Here is a 21,111-nt window from a genome sequence, read left to right on the forward strand (position 1 = left end):
TAATACATTAAATAAAAATACCTCAGCTAGGAAGTAGGTTACCTTTATGTGTTTTTTTAATTAGTGTAAAGAACTAAGAAAATATTGCTTCTCAGTATTAATTGAAAAGCCAGTTAAGATAGAAACACTGTTGAAGAATCCATGCTAGTTATCAGCGTAAACATTCGTGTGTGATTTTTTCATGGGCATGTACTGGAGACGGGTGCATTTGTGTTGGCTGTGCTCACGATCCTGGGAGGACTGCCGGGGGGGGTGGGGGGCAGGCTGCACGGACCTGTGTCTGCAAACGGGCCTGGCACTGACGGCCGCTGTCTCTGTTGCAGACATGTTTGCCGTCTCTCCACTGGGAAGTCCAATGTCTCCCCATTCCCTGTCCTCGGACCCCTCCTCCTCCCGAGATTCCTCTCCCAGCCGCGATTCCTCGGGAGCCTCTGCGAGTCCCCATCAGCCCATCGTGATCCACAGCTCAGGGAAGAACTACGGCTTCACCATGCGAGCCATCCGGGTGTACGTGGGAGACAGCGACGTGTACACCGTGCACCACATTGTTTGGGTAAGCTTAGCAGGCTGTCCCGCTGGACAGCGCCTCCGGTGGCTACAGCAGAGCTAACAGCAGAGCGCCTTCTGCTGAGCCGGCAGTCAAGACCTGTTTAATTTCTCTGTTTTTGTGATAGAACTGAACTAGCAAAAACTAATACTTTCTCAGAGTTCTGTCCAGATTTCCTATTTCATTGTCTACCCTTCCACACCTAGCTGGTCGACACAGTCAGAACCGTCCTGTTTCCATCTTTCTTCATATTTTTATTTCACGATTTTCCCCAGCCTCTAACAAATTACCTTTTCAATTCACCTGAAGTTTTAGTTTGTTAACATTGATTTCAGAGGCAGAGAGACTGCTCTCTCCCTTCAGGTTCACTCCCCAGTTGCCACGAGTGAAAGTTAGGAACTCAATCCAAGTCTCCCATATGGGTGACAGGGACCTGTTCAGCTGGGCTCATCACTGGCTCAGGATTTGCGGCATCAGGAAGCTTTTGAGTCAGAGGTCTCAGTCCAGTGTTGATGTGGGTATCTTAACCTCTAGGCGATACACCTGCCCTGTGCTTTTTAAGGAACCTTAGGAATTAACCTCTTTTAGAACAATGACATAATAGGAAGAATAACCATGCCTTTTTTATTTCCTATGAGCAGCTTAGGCTCATTTGCTAATTAATTCAGAATATTCTGTGAGAAGAAACAGTAGGTATTAGATTTGGCATGTGGTTTTTTTTGTTTGTTTGTTTGTTTGTTTTCACAAATATACACTTTCCTCTTGGGCTTTAGAATGTGGAAGAAGGAAGTCCAGCATGCCAGGCAGGACTGAAGGCCGGGGATCTGATCACACACATCAATGGAGAACCAGTGCATGGTCTTGTCCACACAGAAGTTATAGAGCTTCTACTAAAGGTATTGTCTTATATCACGTGGAGGCGGGTTGCCCAAGGAGCTAGTACCAAGAGGTTGATTTCTCTATAGTACACCTAAATAATCAGTCTCATTACTGATATAATGAAGGTTTAATGTAGACAAAGATATTTTTATTTCTCTTGTTTAAGATCATAAAATAATATCCTTTTATCTGCCCACTCATTCCCATTTTAAATATGAGGAGTCTTCAACAAGTTCATGAGAAATGTGTATTATGAAATACTATGCACGGATCTCAGGAACTTTTGGCACCAAAATATCTTTTAATTCCATTTTACATTAACTTTTTGAAATACTAAAAACAATTCTTTCTATGTGGGTAACTATTTAAGACTCACCTGTAGTAAAAGTGATCTTCAGGAACCATCAGGAGATTTTTCATTGTAGCTGTGAAGACAAGACAGTATAAAACTGACATCCTGTGTGAAGGGTTGGTCTGAAAGCTGAAGTTCTTCTGAAATACAGAATTGTGGAAATACACATATGCTGCAAAGTATGAAAGTAAGGATTCTAGCAATTATTAAGTCTCTCTAGTCCCATGCAAATTAATTTAAATGAGGATCCACTGCTAACTGAGTTATAGACTGAGTAGAGCCCATGGAGTTTAGTCTGAATGGTGAAGAGTGCTGTGACCCAGTTCTCTCAACACTGAGCTTGCTTTGCCCCCTGCTCATTCTTGCTCATTCCAGCATATTCCAGCTCCCATCGTGGATCTTATTAAAAAGAAGAAAGTTCAATCTGAGTGTCATTTTAAATTTTTTTCAGAAGGAGAATTCGTCTACAATGAGAAATGCTATCCCTACTGGTAGGATGACTGTACAAGTCTACAGATTTATGGACAACCTCTTGCTTCTTAAATATTGTGCTCAGTGTGTAAGGGACTACCTCCCAGAGAGATGTGGGCCATAGCTTCAGACCCTACAACATAATTAGGGAGACAAAGCATACACATCTACAAAGGTTTTCAAAATTTCATGGAAATGCATGCATTGTGAAAAAACTATGCATGTATTTCATTTTTTGCACCAGATTTCATTCTATCTTCCATGACTTTCTGAAGTACACCTGTATAAACAAATACATATGTATCATTTTAATTACTGTTTGAGTACTTTTAAAGGCAGAGAGAAGGAGAGACCATAATCTTTCATCTGATAATTCATTCTCTTTATGGCCAGGGCTTGTTCAAGCCGAAGTCAGAAACTCTATCCAGGTCTTCTTCATGGGAGGCAGGGCCGCAAGGTCCTGGGCCATCTTCTGAGTCCCACCTAGGCACATTATCAGGGAGCTGGATTGAAAGTGGAGGAGCTAGGCTGGAACCAGCCCTCTGCTGTTTAATGCATGCATCATTTTAATAATGATCTTTCTAGAGCACTAGCAGATAAGGCAGGGCCCATTGTGGGGATTAGATACCTGGGAATTAGCGTATGGTCTTTGCCCTCAAAAAGTATGAGTGATGTACATCAAAAGAAAAAAAAACCAAGGAAATATTTCTTAATCAGTAGAGGCAGTAGTGGGGGAGGCGTTGCAGGGAAGTGAGTGTGCAAGTACAGTCAAAGGGCTTGCCCCTTCTCTGCCATTTCCCCAGCCCACACAATCGTATTCAGAAGACTCGGAGTCTGGCCTCGGTTCCAGGAGCAGTAAGTAGGGTGGATAGCCAGAGGAACAGTGTTGGAATAGAGAAGTGACCGACTCAGATTACGTCACACCGTCACTGAGACTTTGGTCTTGGCTCAGGCTCCGTGGAAGTTAGTGCTCAATAATTCGTGGGAGGGCCTTCACTTGCTGGCTGTCCCACCGAGGCCGTAGGAGGACAAGCTCCACACAGCTACTTCTGTCGTGGCCATTCAGTTCCGTAGTTAAAAACTGAGATGGGGATCAGCGTAGACTTTTGCTCCATGGCCACTTAGCAGCAACGATAGGCTTGGGCCTAGCACCCCTGTGGATAACACCTGAGGTGGCTGTCTTCAGTCAACAGCTGTCTCTGCTAATGTTCGTCCAGTAGAGATGAACATCTGGCTCAGATCAGTATTCAAGAGACGAGTGGAAGAGCGCGGCTGAGGCTTTGGGGTCCCTTGGCTGTGAAGGAGACGAGATGGCCTTAGACTTCTGAAGAGTCAGGTCTGACCAAGTGCTTCTCCCACTACACTTGAGCCGGTGGTGCTGGTGCCCCGTTAGCCGGCTCACGGAGCCACCCCATGTGGATAAGGACCCAGGGAAGTTTCTGTGTTGTCCTTTGTCTCCTGGGTCAGTAGAGGAGCCTTTCCAGTTGCTAAGGACAGAGTGGCAGGGAGAAAGAGGTACTTACAGTTTCTCAGGTCATCTTTTGGGGCAGTTTCTAGGAGCCAGGTCTGTTCCGAAGGTGAGCTCTTCATTCTCGTTCATCTAAAATAAAACGAGGCTTAAGGTGATTTTAAATGATAATACATATTTTGCCTTCTGCTTTCTTTTTTCCCCCAAAAAAACCTTTTATTTAAGGTATACAAACTTCATGCATTGTAACAGAGTTGTGTTACATGCAGAATAGTATCTCTATGATATCCTAATATCATAGAATCAGGTAAGAAGTGAATGAAATCCGAGAGGCCTTCAGAAAGCTTGTGGAAATGGAATTCAAAGATCATTTTGGCACAAAGATTTGAAATCCATTTGAAATCTACACAGAGTTTTTTTCATAGAAGCCTTTTCCATGAACTTTTTTTTCCAAATATTTTTGCACAAAATAAACTTGTTTAGGTTCGTATTCTGTGAATTTTTTGAAGTAGCTTCATGGGGTTAGAGTGAGAGAAATATGTGTTTATTGCATTTTATGGTGTATTTTCCTGCTTTTAGGAGATGTGAATGTAGCTTTCCCCTAAAGGTCTCTCAGCAGAACCCGCCCCTTTTTCTGCCCTCATTTGGTCCCCAGGCCCTTTCCATGACCGCCAGCCTCTGAGATGCAGTCACTGGATCTGCTCTTGCGGAGCGGAGGTGGGAGCCCCTGGCCCCTCTCATGCTGTGGCGCGCTCTGTCTCAAACCCAAGCAGAGGCGCCTGCCTCGGTTCGCAAAGGCAGCACTCCAGAGGGGTAACTCATGTAGTGAAACAAAGAGTGTACCAGGGATTTAATTATCTTCCCAGTGAACTGTGTAATCACCCAGCTCTCCTCCAAATGCAACCAGTGATTCCCAGGCAGAGACTGAAATGACAAGCATCGCTCATGGGCGCTTATGTGCCGCCCCTGGCTTAACACTGGATAGCAGCGCTACTTTCGTATGCACAGGTGCTGTGTACACAGTGTCCTGTACTCGCAAAGCACTTTCCAGACTCTCACAACTCCCTTGGGAAGAGGTGGAGAAGTCCTCACATAGGGCTGGACGCTTAGAAATAATGTACAATAGGCCGGCGCCGCGGCTCAATAGGCTAATCCTCCGCCTAGCGGCGCCGGCACACCAGGTTCTAGTCCTGGTCGGGGCACCGGATTCTGTCCCGGTTGCCCCTCTTCCAGGCCAGCTCTCTGCTGTGGCCAGGGAGTGCAGTGGAGGATGGCCCAGGTGCTTGGGCCCTACACCCCATGGGAGACCAGGAAAAGCACCTGGCTCCTGGCTCCTGCCATCGGATCAGCGCGGTGCGCCGGCCGCGGCGGCCATTGGAGGGTGAACCAACGGCAAAGGAAGACCTTTCTCTCTGTCTCTCTCTCTCACTGTCCACTCTGCCTGTCAAAAAAAAAAAATAATAATAACGTACAATAATAGAAAGCATTATTTCATAGCTTCACTTTTGGTTTCATTTGCCCTTGTAACTTCAGGGTGAACTTAAAATGGAAAAGCTAACCTCACGCATAGGAGAACTTGCCCAAAGTCCCACAGACCCTGGGCCCATGGAGTAAGCAGCATCACAGTGATCTGGTTCAAATCCTCGTTAAGCCCTGTGAAGCCCCAGCAGTATTCTCTCTCAGCGTGGCTCCACACCATTCCCGCCACAAGGAGTTAGCCACCACCTCTGGACTTGACTCTGCATCAGTCTCTCAAGAGGACGTCATAAATAATCTGCCATCTTTTTTCTCCCACTGTAACTACCAGAGAAGGCCATACTGACCCTGCAGTCCTCCCCACCTGCTTACCTTCTGTCATCAGCTTGCTTTCTTAGGTCAGCATTACATTAAATCCCCACATGCACAAGATGCCTTGAAACTTTACCAGCCCCTGCTTTAGACATTTCCTACCTGTGAACTGGAGGGGAGCCTTTGGATAGTACAATGCAGGCCCTCAATTAGCATCATGACCATCCTCACATACTCACTGAGTTCCTGACATGTTGAGGTTGTGTCAAATACTGCAAGGAGCACAGGAAATGACACACAAAAATAATTGCTAGTGGAGCAAGAACTTGGTACCTGCCAAGCTCTGTTGTGTTGTACACAGTTAACTCATAACTCTCACAGTCTCACTCTGAGTAGATACTATAACAATAAATGGCCCATGTTACAGGTGAGAAAAACAAAACAGAAGTTAGAGCGTCCCACGTCAACACAGATGATCTTTCCCAGGCAGTGTAGCTCCTACAGCTCACTGCTCTGCACACGAAGTCTCTGACATTGGCAGTAACTTCCAGTTCTGTGTTCACTGGGGGTGGAATGGATAGCAGGGTCTGATCAAAGAACCCAACATAAGGTTCAGACCATAAACACTACACAAGTTCTGAAGGAAGACAGGTAGACTGCTACCAAGGTGCACAGGAACTGCACCCAAAAATTGGGTATCTGTAGGGCTTTGCAGAATAGATCAAGGCTCTGTATTTGGAAAAGGGGTACAGGATCTTGTGGAAAAAGTGAGGAGGGGTGGGGGTGAAAGGGCAGGAGACCCCAAGGCATATGAACTGCAGGGGGGGGCAGGGGGAAGGAGCCTGGGATACTGCATGGATAAAGCATGATGGTTGGTGCTCGATAGTGAATGGGGTGACTGTGGGTGTACCAGACATGGAGATGCAGGCCCCACGTGTGCCTTGCAGAGAGAGCAACGTAGAAACAGTTGAACTGGCGATGAGCTACCCAAGGCCAACTTATAGGCTTCCAGAGGGCCACACTGAGAGAAGAAATTGAGGAGCCCCACTCTAGCTCTTGTATTCGGTTCAGCCAGCTTAAAATAATTCCCCTCCCACTGTGCACTAATCACAAAAAGTTTAAGGTACAAGTGAATTAACATTTAAGCAAGACTACTGTTGTTGACACTGTTATTTTTTAAATAAGTGACAGAATTTCTCTGATAACATCTCTTCATGAGTAAGAGACCCCTTAATTGAGGACAAACCAACCCAGTAAGCCACACTGAGCAAAGGGAGCACTTGCTGTAGCTGGATGAGTCCACCAGGTGGCAGGCTTCACAAATCTCACCTATTCTGATTTTTCCGATCTTTTACCTTTTTTTTTTTTTTTTGGACCAGTAATGTTTCAACCTAACTTTTGCAACTGAATTCTCTGACTGCATCTCCCCTGATGGAGGTTATCCTTTGTGCACATAACAAAGCCACGTTAATTGTCTTGTGAAACAACCATATGCAGAAAAGGGAAAACTGGATTTGGGTTTGTAGGGTCAAGGGACACTTGTCCAGAGGTTAGTGACATGCTCTTGTTTAGCCTACGCTAGTCTTTGCTGATTAGAAATATCCCAGATTTGTGTTGATCTTACATAACTTTATGATGGTCATTTCATCTTCATTTCCACTCAATGAGTGCAAACCATGCAGTGTGCCCAGCCCGGAGAGTGAAGCAGACAGGGTGCCCAAAGCGAGGGGGGTTTGGTAGAAGCAGCACTTGGCAGTGGGGATGAAGGGCAGGAGAGTCAGGCTCAGGCTCTTCCACTGTGCTATGACCTTGGGAATGAGCTCATGACCTTGGAAAGAAGAATCTCAGCATCTCTGCAGATAAGGAAAAAATTCCTTCCAAGTTATGGAGGTGAAATCAACAACCCTCTTGACATGATTATGAAAATGGCTTAAAGATGAAAAGGAGCTTTTAAAATGCCAGGTGACATCATTAGCCCCTGAGACAAGGGGTCTTCAAAATGCTCACGGAAAGTGCGTGTGAGATAGACATATATATATATATATACACGTTTGGCGCACCCAAGTAAACTTAATTCCATTTTCCCACAAACTCTTGGAGAAGCTTGGAAATATTCAGATTCATGTGGCTCCTGAGCCCGAACAGCTGCAGTAATCATTATGTCTGCCTGTAGCCCAAGCATAAGGTGACCTCCAGCCACGTCTGCTGCTGCTTCCCTTCACCGTAGGAAAAACTGAAAGCCAGCGTGGCCTCACTCAGTCTGTGCTGAGAAGACCGCACTCCCCAAAACCTTCAGGGCTAGACCTCACACCTCATAAGCTGAGAAGCTGAATTTCCCATTTAAAGAATGACTACAATGTCCATCTCCACTATGGAAGTTTTTGTAGTTGCATACAGAATGCATAATTTAGTCTTTCAGAAAAACCAGCTTTTGTTGAAGTCCAAACTTCGTTTCCCTAAAATATTTCCTGCAAATATGACACAGGTGTGGGATTATGTGTTCCTAAACATATAAGGAACTGTAAAACCAAGAATAAATTATCGACTTTCCAATGCTAAGCTAGATGTAAGACATGAGCCATGAACAAGTCATTCTCTAAGGAACTACAAAAAACCACAATAAATCAGAGGTAACACCAACAGAATCAAACAATGGAAAATAGCAGCATGAAAATGGCTAAATTCTGATGCACCCATCTGGTGGAAGACACTCATTAGGCAACTTAAAAAAGTCACGTTCTTAAAGAATAATAATGAAGGGAAAGCGTTTCAAAATTATATCACGTGAAATATAAAACTGTAAATGCAGTGCTACTGAAAGATTATCAGTGATAGCTGGGTGGGTAGGTTTCTCAATTATTTTTATTATGCTTTATAGGATTTTTTTTCCTATAAAGACATGGATTCCATCCCAGAGCAGGGAGGGAAAGTGGGTGATGTCCCAGCATCACTCCCACTTCTCCAGTCCCCCGCACCCACTGTAACTCACTCACCGTTGCTGGGTACGAGGGGAACTGAGCTGCGGGACGTGGTCCAGGGCCCCGGCCCTCAGAGAAAGCCCTTCTCTGAAAGGACCCATTTCTCTCCCAGTTAGGACACAATTCCAGAGGAGGTCCCTGAGGCAGGGCGACTGTCCGTCCATGCTGCAGGCCCCACCCTCAGCCCGGCCCCCGGGGTCTGCCTCCGGAGCCCCCTGCTCCAGGGTTGAGTGACAGGCCACAGAGGACTGACCTCACCGTGTGCGACCTGCCTCAGGAGGGAAAACTTAGCAGCTCTGCATGCCGACAGATTTTATGGGAACAGAAAAAGGAAGCTTTTACAATAATTAAAGCTAAAAGTCTCATTCAGTTTTGCTCCTTTTATAATTTCTAGGCCAAAGGAAAAACATAAAAGGGAGAAAAAAAAATAAAATAAATCAAGCCAGAGCAGACAGCCGCGGGGCGTGTGCAGCCTGATGCATATGGATGAAGATAACTGTTATTTATAGGACCCGTTCCATGTGTCACACTCGGGGCTGAAGGCGCCATCAGCCTCCTCTCATTTCATCACCCCGCCAGCCCTGGGAGGAGGCGGTAGAAGCATGCTGCTGGCCAGTACCAGAAGCCGAGTCATAGCAAGGGCAAGCAGCCTGCCTGCCCAGGTGGGAGTGTAGACTTGAACTCAGATCCAGGGGCTCCGGAGTTCACCTCTTCCAGAAACCTCCCATTTCGCATGGTCAGGACTCACTGATTTGAAGTTACTTAGGGATGGCAACCTTTTATAAGTTCAGTGTGCGCCTATCTGCTTCATCTTGGAATCTCGTACCTCGGTTCATCACAGCTTTTCCCTTTAATACCCACTTCATCTTCTTCAACAGAGTGGAAATAAGGTGTCAATCACTACTACCCCATTTGAAAACACATCAATCAAAACAGGACCAGCCAGAAGAAACAGCTATAAGAGCCGGATGGTGAGACGGAGCAAGAAATCCAAGAAGAAAGAAAGTCTAGAGAGGTTAGTTAAAGCAGTGTTTCCTGGTTGCTACCCACCATGGACAAAGGTGATTCCCTGCTTCACTTAGGTCTTCCTCCTGTGTAAGCATTTATTTCTCTCTGGGAAACGTTAGTCTGTGCTCCATAAATTTCTATATTAAAGTTCCTATTCACAACAGCATTAACTTTCCCAGGGAAAGGATTTACATATTTCCTTGGGAAGAGAGAGAGAGAGAGAGATTGCCTTTTAGCACGCGCGAGCACCATGCAGAACCTTTTTCAAGCCCTAGACTTCATTTCAGTGGACTTGCGTGTGAAGACCCAGACCTGAAGGCAGTTAAGTCCACATTTAACAGGTCCCTTACATTATTGAAAAACAAGCACTTGGTATTTTTTTTAATGCTCAATATGCTGACATCACAGCATCTCTAAGGCTTCTACATGCGCCTAGAAATAAAAGGGCATTGTTGGACTGACGGGAAGCCCAAGGAGGCCACAGGCATTTGCAGCCCGAGATGCACAGAGCTGCAGGTTTCTGTGCTTTGGGCAGATACTAACAAGACGCCCGCCTGTGCCTGCGGCAGGGGAGTGTCTTGCCAGGCAGTTCTGATGCGCCTTCTGCTCGGTGTCGCGGCCTCTCCTTTTCCGGCTGGGCCTTGGTGCATCTCCTCGTGTTAAGAGGATTTCTAACGATAGAAATGAAGCAAGCCCAAAAATGGAAGAACTCCACGAAAACAAAGTGATGCAGAAAAGACACAGAATTATGCTGTACATGGCCTAGCTGTGAACAGCATTTATGATACAAAGCACCAACCACACCAAAACCATTTTTCTAACCAAAAGTTTTGGCTTGGCTATACAGGGAGGAATAGACAAGGAGAAGCGGATGTGCCTGGAAGGTAGAAAAGGGTGGTGGAAGAGCTTAGCTCTCTTCTCCCATACTAGGAAATACACAGTTTCTAAAAAACGGTGGTGTAAGTACATTGTTTTAGCAATACGCTGACACTAGGAGGAACAGGATTTTCTGGGGAGTTGAGAGAGAGCAGAGTAGAGGAGGCACTATTTTTCATTCTAAGGTTGTAGAACTGTTTGACTTTTTAATGCAAGTCCATTTATTACTTTGATGAAAATTACACACCCAAGTTCTGGGATCCCTCTCTTTTTGGTTGTGCCTTCTATTTTGATTGTGTTTTAAGTCACATAGAATAAATTGGCTCAAGGGGTACCGGGATCCAACTTTCTGTTTAAGCTCACCAGAGGCAGATGTGCACAGCCACATGCACCGACAAGTCACGGAAACCGTGCTTTTTGGGAATCAGAGAAACGGAAAGGACTCCTCAAATACGCACAGTGGCCAGGGCCAGGCTAGACCAACGCCAGGTGCTGGCAGGAACACAGTTAACTGAGCCATCACCATCCACTCCCGGAGTCTGCATTGGCGGGGAGGTGGCATGAGGGGCTGCAGGGAGATTTGAACCCAGGCACCCCAGGATGGGATGTGTGTTTTCACTGGCTTTTTAACCACTCGGCTAAATGCCGGCTCAGGATGCACACTGACTTTTGTGGCTGCTTCCAGCATCTGTCTGTCCATGGGATACACTTTAGCCTCAGCTTTCTGGGCGTTTCCTATGTATATGTAGAGCCAGCATTAGTCAGGAGAATTTAGGAGCCCACAGTGGAGTAAGTGCAGCAAACAGCCCTTCCTAGAAAAAGCCTCTGCCACTGTGTCACCGTTATAACGTATAATCCAGATCTTACCTTGGATTATCTATGCAATTGAGGCAGGTCATCAGCAGCTTTCAGTCCAAGGGCGCCTTCCTTCAAAAGCTAAACACGTCAATGAATAGCTTTGTCATGGAACTCAACGCACCTGTTAGCGGCTGGTCCTCTCCAAGTCGCAGGAACACTCTTGCTGCCACAGTGGCTCCTGCTCTCCCACCACCACCCCGACACGGCCACTGAGCTGCCGTTAGGGGGCATTGGCCGGGGGCGGGAATGCTTCCGGAAGTGGACTCTGCTCACTGGCTGCCCTATTTTCCCTCCAGGAGGAGATCGCTTTTCAAAAAGCTAGCCAAGCAGCCTTCCCCTCTGCTGCACACCAGCCGAAGTTTCTCCTGCTTGAACCGGTCCCTGTCCTCGGGAGAGAGCCTGCCGGGTTCGCCCACGCACAGCCTGTCCCCGCGCTCGCCCACGCCCAGCTACCGCTCCACACCCGACTTCCCGTCCGGTGAGTGAGTCTCCGGGTGTAGACAGCAAGAGAGCTGAGAGCAGGCGAAATCATCAACTGAGGTCCTGGAAGACACTCAGTGTCTCCCAGGCTGCAGGAACAGGCAGCACCTGTAGATGGCACAGACCGGAATTAGCGGGAGGTCTTTAGAGGGGGTTATTCTGCTCCCTTTACATACGACATGGGGGATGGGCTAAGCCTGGGCATAGGGAGGTTTCATAAACAGTGTCTATTGCATTGGTTCGAGGCTCGGACGAGGGGCTGATCCTTTCTAGCCTCACCTCAGACAGCCTGGACTGGAAGTGGGACGAGTACAGGGAAGGTGAACCTGGGTCCTCACAGCCTCGTTTTCCACCCGCAGGCACTAATTCCTCCCAGAGCAGCTCCCCGAGTTCCAGCGCCCCCAACTCCCCAGCGGGGTCCGGGCACATTCGGCCCAGCACGCTGCACGGCCTGGCCCCCAAGCTCAGTGGGCAGCGCTACCGCTCCGGACGCCGGAAGTCAGCCGGCAGCATCCCCCTGTCCCCGCTGGCCCGGACGCCTTCTCCGACTCCGCAGCCCACCTCGCCTCAGCGGTCACCGTCCCCGCTGCTGGGACACTCGCTGGGCAGTGCCAAGATGACGCAAGCCTTTCCCAGCAAGATGCACTCCCCTCCCACCATCGTCAGGCACGTGGTGCGGCCCAAGAGCGCCGAGCCCCCGAGGTCTCCACTGCTCAAGCGGGTGCAGTCCGAGGAGAAGCTGTCGCCTTCCTACGGGAGTGACAAGAAGCACCTGTGCTCCCGCAAACACAGCCTGGAGGTGACGCAGGAGGAGGTGCAGCGGGAGCAGTCCCAGCGGGAGGCGACACTGCAGAGCCTGGAAGAGAGCGTGTGCGACGCGCCGGCCCTCAGCCGTGCGCGGCCTGTGGAGCAGGGCTGCCTGAAACGGCCTGTCTCCCGGAAGCTGGGCCGCCAAGAGTCCATGGACGACCTGGATCGGGACAAGCTGAAGGCCAAGGTGGTGGTCAAGAAACCAGATGGCCTCCCAGAGAAACAAGAATCCCACCAGAAACCCCCTGGCCTCCGTAGCGATTTGGAAAACCATGCTGTTTCCCGGCTGGAAGAGAGAGAGAAGAAAGTCTATCCCAAGGGTTTAGAAAGATCCACTCATTTCGAAAGCAAAGCCATGGGGCCAGAGGCCCCGGCCCTGGGCAGCCTGCTCAGAGACGCGCTACACAAACAGGCCAGCGTGCGGGCCAGCGAGGGGGTGGCCATGGACGGGGCACCCAGGGAGCACAGCCAGGACGCAGAGGACTCCAAACGGGCCCTTGCTGCTGGCCCCCTGCAGGACACTCTCTGTCCCTCAGCCGACAGGGCCACCTCCTCTGGGCGGGCTGAGAACACGGAGAAGGGTTCCCAGGCCAAGGAGCTCCTCCGTGGCGAGAAGCTGGACAGCAAACTCACCAATATCGATTACCTCCGGAAGAAAATGGCCATCGAAGACAAGGATGACAGCCTCGGGCCCGCGCTGAAGCCCAAGGTGACATCTAGCACCCACGAATGCCTGCCAGGGACCCCCGGCCGACCAGTGAGTGGGCAGCAGGAGACCCCGATGGCCACCGCCGAGAGCCGGGCGTTCATCAGCAGCACCCACGCCGCTCCGATGAGTACCGTCTCCTTTGTTCCGCTCAAGGCCTTAGCCGGCCGAGTGGACAGTGGAGCGGAGAAGCAGGGCTCGGCGGCTCCCGAGTCCCCGGTCAGGAAGAGCCCCTCCGAGTATAAGCTGGAAGGAAGGTCCGTCTCGTGCCTGAAGCCCATTGAAGGCACTTTGGACATTGCTCTCCTGTCTGGACCCCAGGCCTCCAAGACAGAGGCGCTGTCCCCAGAGTCTGTCCAGAGCCCCAGCCCGACTGGTGACGTGGGGCCCTCTGTGCCACCAGGTGTCCCTGGTGGCGGCGAGAGAAAAGGTGAAACTGCAGGTCCCAGGGAGCCGTCCCCTGCCAGCGTAAAGGTGAGTAAGGCCTACCTGCTGGAGCCTCGGTTCCTGCCGCCCAGCTGGAGCCTCCAGACCTCACCTGGAACCCCGCTGCCCGAGCCAGACCTAAAGCGGGACAGGAAGGTTTCCCGCCTGGCTGGCAGGAGCCCCGCGACAGTCACAGAAGGGGATACTCAGCAGCGAGACGGTCGCCCCACCCCCACCGACACCAAGCTGTTCCCGTGCCCTGCGCAGAGCCTGCAAGGCACCAACCCAGCCAGGCCGCCGGGGCCGCCTCTTCCCGAAGGGGTCCCCTCCAGGGAGAAGCCGGGCCCGAGGGAACCAGCTGAAAGGGGTCCTTCCACAGCCAGAAGCGAGCGGCCCGCCTCCAGGGCTGAGGCACCCAGGCACCCCTCTGGGGAGCTGTGTCCCCCAGCTGCTAAATCCAGCAACAACTCCCCCAGTCAACCCTCTGCGGCACGGACCTGCCCGGATTTGCACGTGCAGAGCCCGGCCCTGGAGAAGGCGTCGCTGCGGCCTTGCAGGAAAACAAACCCCAGGGATGGCCAGGATGAGGACAGGCTGCTGCCCAGGGAGGAAGCTTCCTCCTACTTAGCTGGGACTTCTTGCAACAAGGAGCCGGGCAAGGTCAGAGGCTGCCTGGAGCCCAAGGCTGAGGCCGCCCCTGCCAGGCACTGTCTACAGACGCCTGCAAGTGACAATGACAAGAAAGAAAAGCTCGCCGGTGTCCTGTGTTTGCAGAAGGACAGCCCCAAGGAGCCCGAACGGAAGGAGCAGCCTCCGCCAAGGCCTCTCAACAGCAGCCCTCAGCCCCCACTGCCCACCAAAGACACGGCCCTCCTGACCACAGGACAGCCCGGCAGCTCCCCAAGCCACACCTCGGGTAGAGAGCTGGGGACCAAGCCCGCCGCTGCAGAACCCAGGCCAGGCCTCCAAGACCCTCCCAAGCCTGCCTCAGTGCACAATGAGAGCAGTGGTCACAAGCCCCGGCCTGGCCCTGAGCCCAGCCCTGCAAAGTCACAGCACCCAGACAGGTCCCTGCCCTCCGTGAAACTTAGCGTCATCGGGACTGCCCAGGGCAAAGAGCCTGCCTCTCGGGCCCTCACCAGCTCTGGCAAGGAAGGCAAGGCTGCGCCGGATGCGGGCACCGCCATCCCGGGCGCCCAGCACAGAGCCTGCACTGTGGTTGTGCAGGGAGCAGGTGGGCCCTCCAGCTCCCTGCAGACCGAGGGGGGCCAGCCAGACACCAGGCTGCAACCCCAGAGTGGAGGGCGGCCCCCGGAGGCACTGGAGAGGCCTGCTCAGTGCCCCAAGCAAGGACACCTGGGCCTCCACCAGCCAGCAGACCCGAAGCTGCCCGCTGCCAGTGACAAGCCAGGCTTGTGTCCGAAGCAGCCCAAAGCAGCCACTGTGAAAGACTGCCTGGCTCCCTGCAGGCAGACAGAAAAAAGCTCCAGCCCGCCAGCCCCCGAAGCGAAGAAAGTCCCAGAAGCACTTTATGCGCCTGCAGACAGCAGCAAGCCCGAGACAAGCCTGTCCCCTGTCCGCACCGAGAGGCCCACTGCAGGGGCAGGCAAGGGCGGCCCAGAAGCGAGGGGAAAAGGCAACACTGCCCCGAAGGCCCAGGCTGAGGCCGCCAAGCCTGGTGGCATCAAGCGGTCGCCCTCGGCCTCTGGCCACAGCGCTCTGCGCTCCTCTGCCCTGCCAGAGAAGCCGCTGAGCTCCTCCTGCAGCTTCCCGGAGGCCAGGCCCACCAGCAGCGACCCTGCTCCCGCCAAGGCCAGCACGGGCACCAGCACCTTGGAGCTCGCCATCCCCAGCCACAGGGACCAGCGCAGGGCCCCAGCCGGTGGGGACGGCAGAACCCACATGACCAAGAGCGACTCCCTGCCCTCCTTCCGCGTCTCCTCCATGCCCTCGGAGCCGCATCACCCGGAGCCCAGCGTGTCGGACAGAGCCAGCCCCCGGGACCGGGACCGCGACCGGGACCGCGCGCCCTCGGTCACCGCTGCGGCTGGGGAGACCAGGGCCAGCGAGCCTGCGCCCGCCAGGAAGCAGAACGCAGGCAGAGAGGCTGCCAAGCCGGTCCCGGCCGCCAGCACCGACCGCCCCATCGCCCTTTCCTGCGAGAAGGACTTTGTGGTGCGGCAGAGGCGGGGGAAAGAGAGTTTGCGCAGCAGCCCACACAAAAAGGCCGCCTAAGGGGCCGGGGGCGCCTTGCCTGCCTTCCCAAAGCAGCGCTGGATGGGGGGGGGGGGGCGGCAGGGGACCGCTTTCCAGATGCCTTCCCGATTGGAACCGAGAAAACTGCTACCGGAGAGTGTGCAGAAGACAGCTTTGCACGAGTTGTGGAGGAGAAAGAGCCCTGTAAATATCTAGCCACGTGTCTGGTTTGGGGTGTAGAGTGTATACCTTGCTGCTGATGGCGTCGTCGACGACAGCCCCCCCCCCCCTTCTTTTTAAATGAGATCTTGGCTTTAGCATTTATCATGATAGAATGAAGATGGTCAGAACCGGGTGTATGTAATAAAGGGATACATCCATATTCGTGTATATACACATCCGTTGAAGAGGGTATTTCAAGGCTCCATTTTTCTAAGCTCAAACATTAACTAGAGGTAAAGGTGGAAGGCCTGAAACAGAGTAGATTGTGAGTTTTTACGTGGATGTTGAACCGGAGTTTCTGATAGCACTGTATCTGGCTACCTATCTTTCCAGGGCCAAAGCAGGAGCCACTCTGAGCACTGGTCTGGAGTCCTCCAGGGACAAATGGAGCGCTAAGCAATTGGCAGCCGTCTTGACGGACACTTGGACCGTGGGCCAAGTTGTCCTTGTCTGCAGCTGTGTGTCTGGTCTCCCCCTGAGGCAGGGCAGGGACTAATCCAACCCGTGTCAACTTCATTTCTGTTGTCTTTCTCTCGCTTCAAGTTCTTAAACTCAGGCCTTCACGCTGTGAGCGACTAGCGCAAGAAGCACACATTTCATAGCGGCCCCTCCCGCCAGCCCTGCCATTGAGTACACAGGAAGGTGACCAGCCGCACACAGCTGCTAGTGCTTAGGTGGAGTAATAGCATTGGGCATTGGAAGAGGTTTTAAATTGGCTTTTTTTTTTTTTTTTTTTTTTTTTGCAGAAAGAATGGGGGGCGGATTTTTGGCATCACAGCATATATATTAAGGAATAATCAGGACATCGGATACATTTTAGTACATAGCTGGGGCCTTATGTTGTAGATGAAGCTTGCTGTTTTTAGCAAGTTCCTGGGTTTCACATTCTTTTCTGATGCATCGAGTAGCTCCATACATTTCATAACATGATCTCTTTATTTGTATGCAAAAAACCACTGTAATAAAGAGCAACATTTTTGTAACAAAGAGACTTGTTGGAGCTACTTGGTGCTTGAATGTGACCATCCTTTTTACTTTTGCTAAGCCTTATTTAAATTTTATATACCGTAAAATATGTAGAATTTGTCAAATCATTTTAGCTGAGGGGTTTTGATTTTTTTTTTTTTTTTGGCAGTTTTTTGGTGGCTTGTTTTGTGCTGTCAGATAACGCTTACTGACATAAGTACCAAGGCACTACGAGAAAACACAGATAAGTTTAAGATGCTTGGGATCCACCCCTGGATTTTATTTTGTTTTATAAGAAAAAAAAATGACCAGTAAATAACAAATGCAGCACCCAAAGTCCCTCAAGGATGTCTTAGTATCTTTTTGCTGTAAACTTGTTTATCCAAGCACAGCGTCGTCTTACAGCCTGTGGATTATAAATCATCGAGCAGAGCTGTAAACGCCGTTCCAAAGACAAAGGCATAACTCAGTTGTCCTTTGTTGTAAAATGAGTTGGTGACGGCAAAAAAAAAAAAAAAAAAGAACAAAGTGTCCTCTTCTTTGCCTCCGATTTTTTTTTTTCATGTGGTTTTAACCATTCCCCATCACTACCATGTGAAAGTGTAGAAGAAACAACTGTTTTACCAGAACCTCAATGACTTTCAGAAATGGTCTCAACATTTATAATACGTATCTGTGTTTGGCGGTCATTAGAATCCAATTCTCCTACACTCAGACACTGAGACAGGTCTGTGGGGGAGGTAGGTCATGGTTTACAGCCTTTGCTTTTTTTTAAGTGTCCAGTTTCCTTTAAAGCACAACTAGCTGCTTGTTTACAAATGATATTTTTATGTATATTTTGTATAGTGTATTATCATTTCTGCCAAATATGTTTTTGCATTTTTTGGATGAGTCAAGAGTACCTAAGATTGCATTCATGTAATACTTGTTTGTTGTTGTAAACCTCTCCAATCAGCTGGTAGAAATTCTCCCGTGTTCTGTTTGGTCAGTCTCCGTGTGATTGTAAGATGTGCTCCTCTGTAGTACTCCAGCTGTAGATTTACCAGCTTAAAAGTTTGTTAGGATCTGTGCAATAAAGTGTTTGCAGTCTTATTTTCTCTAAGAAATTCCCTATGGATGTCATCATTGTTGTACATTGAATAAATATTTATACTTATGCAGTTGCATAACATTGAATAAAAATTTAGCATGAAAGACAATGGCTGGTTTTTCCAATATACACATAAACCTCCAAAAATATAGAGTATTAGCCAATCTTACTATGAAAAGTGTGGGCTTTTGCAAATTGACAGAATGATTTTCTGTTGCTCGGAATGATTTTTTCTAAAAACAGTCCAGTCTTCAAAATAATCTGGCTGCTTCCTGTTTTTCCTGCCAACCTTATTCCTCGCCTGAAGAACAACTTCCACACGCACACTCACCAAGTTCCCTACAAGCTCAGAGGTGGCCTCTGCCTGTGGTCTGCCTCCCCACATGGCCTTGCCCATTACCAGCGTCAGAGAGCCCTTTCCCTACCTCAGCTCCCAAAAGGACAGCCTGTGCTTGGCATCTCCCGTCTTCATATCACTTCTCACTCCACTGAAATCTGGCTTCAGGTCACCATTCCGTCAGCTTTGCTCTGTGAAGGCTGCCAGTGACACGTGATTGACTGAGGCCCATTCTTCAAGATATCACCTAGGGAGACCATGTGCCCCTTGAACACCGGTCCTCCCTGACACGCCTCACTTGCAGTTTGCTCCCACCTTCGTTTACGTGTTCTGGGAACGCCTGCTTCCTCCTTGTCCCCTTAAATGCTGACAGTGCCCAGGGTTCACTCCTGGCCTTTCTATCTCTCTCTGGGCATTTCCACTTGATTCCTCCACCTCACACTCAAACACTGCTGTGTTTCCTTTCCTCAAATCACACTGTGTTCTTCATCTTCCCTCCAAGCCAGATGTAAACTCTTTCTCCCATTACATTTGAAAGGTCAAGTTCATTGATTTTGCAAAAACATTCTTCTATGCAATCCATTCCCTTTCTTGGCATCAGTAGCCTTAGTTTATTCTCCATCATGATCTCCAAGAATAACGCAATAGTTGGCTAACTGGTTCCCTGCCTCCACCCTTTATCCCTATCAATCAGTCTGTTCTTCGCAACATCCATGGAGAGATGTTTTTTTTTTTTTTTTTTTTTTTGACAGGCAGAGTGGACAGTGAGAGAGACAGAGAGAGAAAGGTCTTCCCTTGCCGTTGGTTCACCCTCCAATGGCCGCCGCTGCAGCCGGCGCACCGCGCTGATCCGATGGCAGGAGCCAGGATCCAGGTGCTTCTCCTGGTCTCCCATGGGGTGCAGGGCCCAAGCACCTGGGCCATCCTCCACTGCACTCCCTGGCCATAGCAGAGAGCTGGCCTGGAAGAGGGGCAACCGGGACAGAATCCGGCGCCCCGACCGGGACTAGAACCCGGTGTGCCGGCGCCGCAAGGTGGAGGATTAGCCTATTGAGCCACGGCGCCGGCCGTATGGAGAGATGTTTTGCAAATGCAAGCATCCCATGTTCCCACCATGTGTTAAACCTGAAAACAGCTCCCATACTCATTCTATGGTATAAGACCATCTCCTTAATCATGCTTTTAGCCTATGAACCCATTTTCCCATTGGTCTAACAAAATACCCAAGGCTGTATATTTGATAAAGAAATTTATTTAGCTCATAGTTCTAGAGGCCAAAAGTAACCCCTTGTGTTTGGCTCCTGGTCAGGGCTTCATAGCAGACGTGCAAGAGATCATATGGCCTGCCTGGAAGCCAGCAGAATTCAGGGGGCAACAACACTCTCAACAGAACTAAGTGGGGTCCTGAAAGAACATTAGTGCTTTACCAATGTGACCTCAGCACATTCCCTGAGGTCTCACCACCACAACACTGCTCCACTGGGGGCCCAGCTTCCAGCACCGTAGCTTTGGGGGAACACACTGAAACCATACCCAGACCTAGCAGCCTGGGTAACCATAGTTCCGCAAGTATCTACACGTATCTACAGGAAGTCATGCCTACACTGACTAGGGCTCCTCCTTCGTAAGACTTTATTTTGGAATTATCTGTTTCTGTGTGTCTGTCTTCCCTGTTAATCTCCAAGACCCCTGAGTATCCCATTTTTCAATCTAAAAAATGTTTTTAACAGAGATATAACGTTTGTACCTAACTATGGAGTACTATGTGATGTTTTGATACATATGCACATTGCTTGATATCCAATCAGGGTGAATAGATCTATATCCTCAAACATTTAATATTTATTTATGGTGAAAACAAAAATCCTATCTTCTACAATTTTAAAAGTTGTTATTTTTTTGTTTTAATTGTATTTGAAAGGCAGAGAGAGAAAGAGTTCCCGTGTGCTGGTTCATGCCCTAAGTGCTCACAATGGCCAGGGCCAGCCAAGCTAAAGTCAGGAGTCTGGAACTCCCATATGGGTGGCAGGAACCCAATACTTGGGCCATCACCTGTTGCTTCCCATGCACATTAGCAGGAAGCTGAAACCTGGAGGAGAGCTGGCCCTGGAACCCAGGCACTCTGCTATGGGGTGTGGGTGTCCCAAGTGACATCTTAACTGCTTTGCCAGTTTTTTTCTTGTCAATAAGAGAAATGTAGGCTAGCGTTTATATTCGCCCTGCCGTGTAACAGGACTCCATGTTCTGGTTTGTTTCTACTTCTAGGACAAAGCACATGGGAGACCTCAATAATTATTTACTGAACTGAACAGAAAGGAAGTGTTAGTAGTGGCTACTGTTTGTGGCAGGTGTATCAGGAGCCAAGTCTCTCTTTATCCTTGATGCGCATCTTCTAACTTAATCTCTATGCCCTTTGAGCTCTATGTTGCCTCGCTGTATAAATTGGGAAAAATCAAGATTCAGACAGGTTAAAAGACTAACCCTACTGATTGCCAGGACTGGGCTTTGAGTTCCAGTCATGTGACTAGACAGCCCCCGGACTTCATCTCTACCATGAGAGAGGACTGGCCTCTTGCATCACTCTCTTCTATTGCAGGTTACAAGAAGAATGGTGACAGCATCACAGTATTGTGATATTCAGGACATAGTTTTC

The 21,111-nt window shown here is 49.7% G+C and overlaps 1 protein-coding gene and 1 long non-coding RNA gene across 27 annotated transcripts in view; one reads left to right on the forward strand and one right to left on the reverse strand.

The window, feature by feature from the left end:
• The window catches only part of MAST4 (microtubule associated serine/threonine kinase family member 4), a 623,464-nt gene extending 605,239 nt beyond the window's left edge, over nucleotides 1-18,225 (forward strand). For all 18 annotated transcript variants that reach the window (XM_051853670.3, XM_051853672.3, XM_089313239.1 and 15 more), the window contains 5 exons: nucleotides 324-553; nucleotides 1,321-1,443; nucleotides 9,362-9,498; nucleotides 11,522-11,703; nucleotides 12,065-18,225. In XM_051853670.3, coding sequence (XP_051709630.3) covers nucleotides 324-553; nucleotides 1,321-1,443; nucleotides 9,362-9,498; nucleotides 11,522-11,703; nucleotides 12,065-15,882 — 4,490 coding nt within the window. In that variant the 3' untranslated portion in view covers nucleotides 15,883-18,225. The remainder of the gene's footprint in view (nucleotides 1-323; nucleotides 554-1,320; nucleotides 1,444-9,361; nucleotides 9,499-11,521; nucleotides 11,704-12,064) is intronic.
• LOC103349639 (uncharacterized) overlaps nucleotides 1-21,111 on the reverse strand; it is a 72,236-nt gene that overhangs the window by 9,051 nt on the left and 42,074 nt on the right. For 4 of the 9 annotated variants that reach the window (XR_016220825.1, XR_016220829.1, XR_016220826.1 and 1 more), the window contains exons 2-4: nucleotides 3,773-3,849; nucleotides 2,878-3,543; nucleotides 1,803-1,918 (exon numbers count right to left, since the gene is read on the reverse strand). This is a non-coding gene — a long non-coding RNA (uncharacterized LOC103349639). Of the gene's footprint in view, nucleotides 1-1,802; nucleotides 1,919-2,764; nucleotides 3,544-3,772; nucleotides 3,850-21,111 lie in introns of those variants that run through there. The other 5 variants (XR_016220831.1, XR_016220830.1, XR_016220828.1 and 2 more) reach the window with 3 other exon arrangements.

The sequence above is a fragment of the Oryctolagus cuniculus genome, chromosome 14 (assembly GCF_051225735.1).
Source record: "Oryctolagus cuniculus isolate XC-2025 breed Fujian yellow rabbit chromosome 14, ASM5122573v1, whole genome shotgun sequence".
In the NCBI taxonomy this organism is placed as follows: domain Eukaryota; kingdom Metazoa; phylum Chordata; class Mammalia; order Lagomorpha; family Leporidae; genus Oryctolagus; species Oryctolagus cuniculus.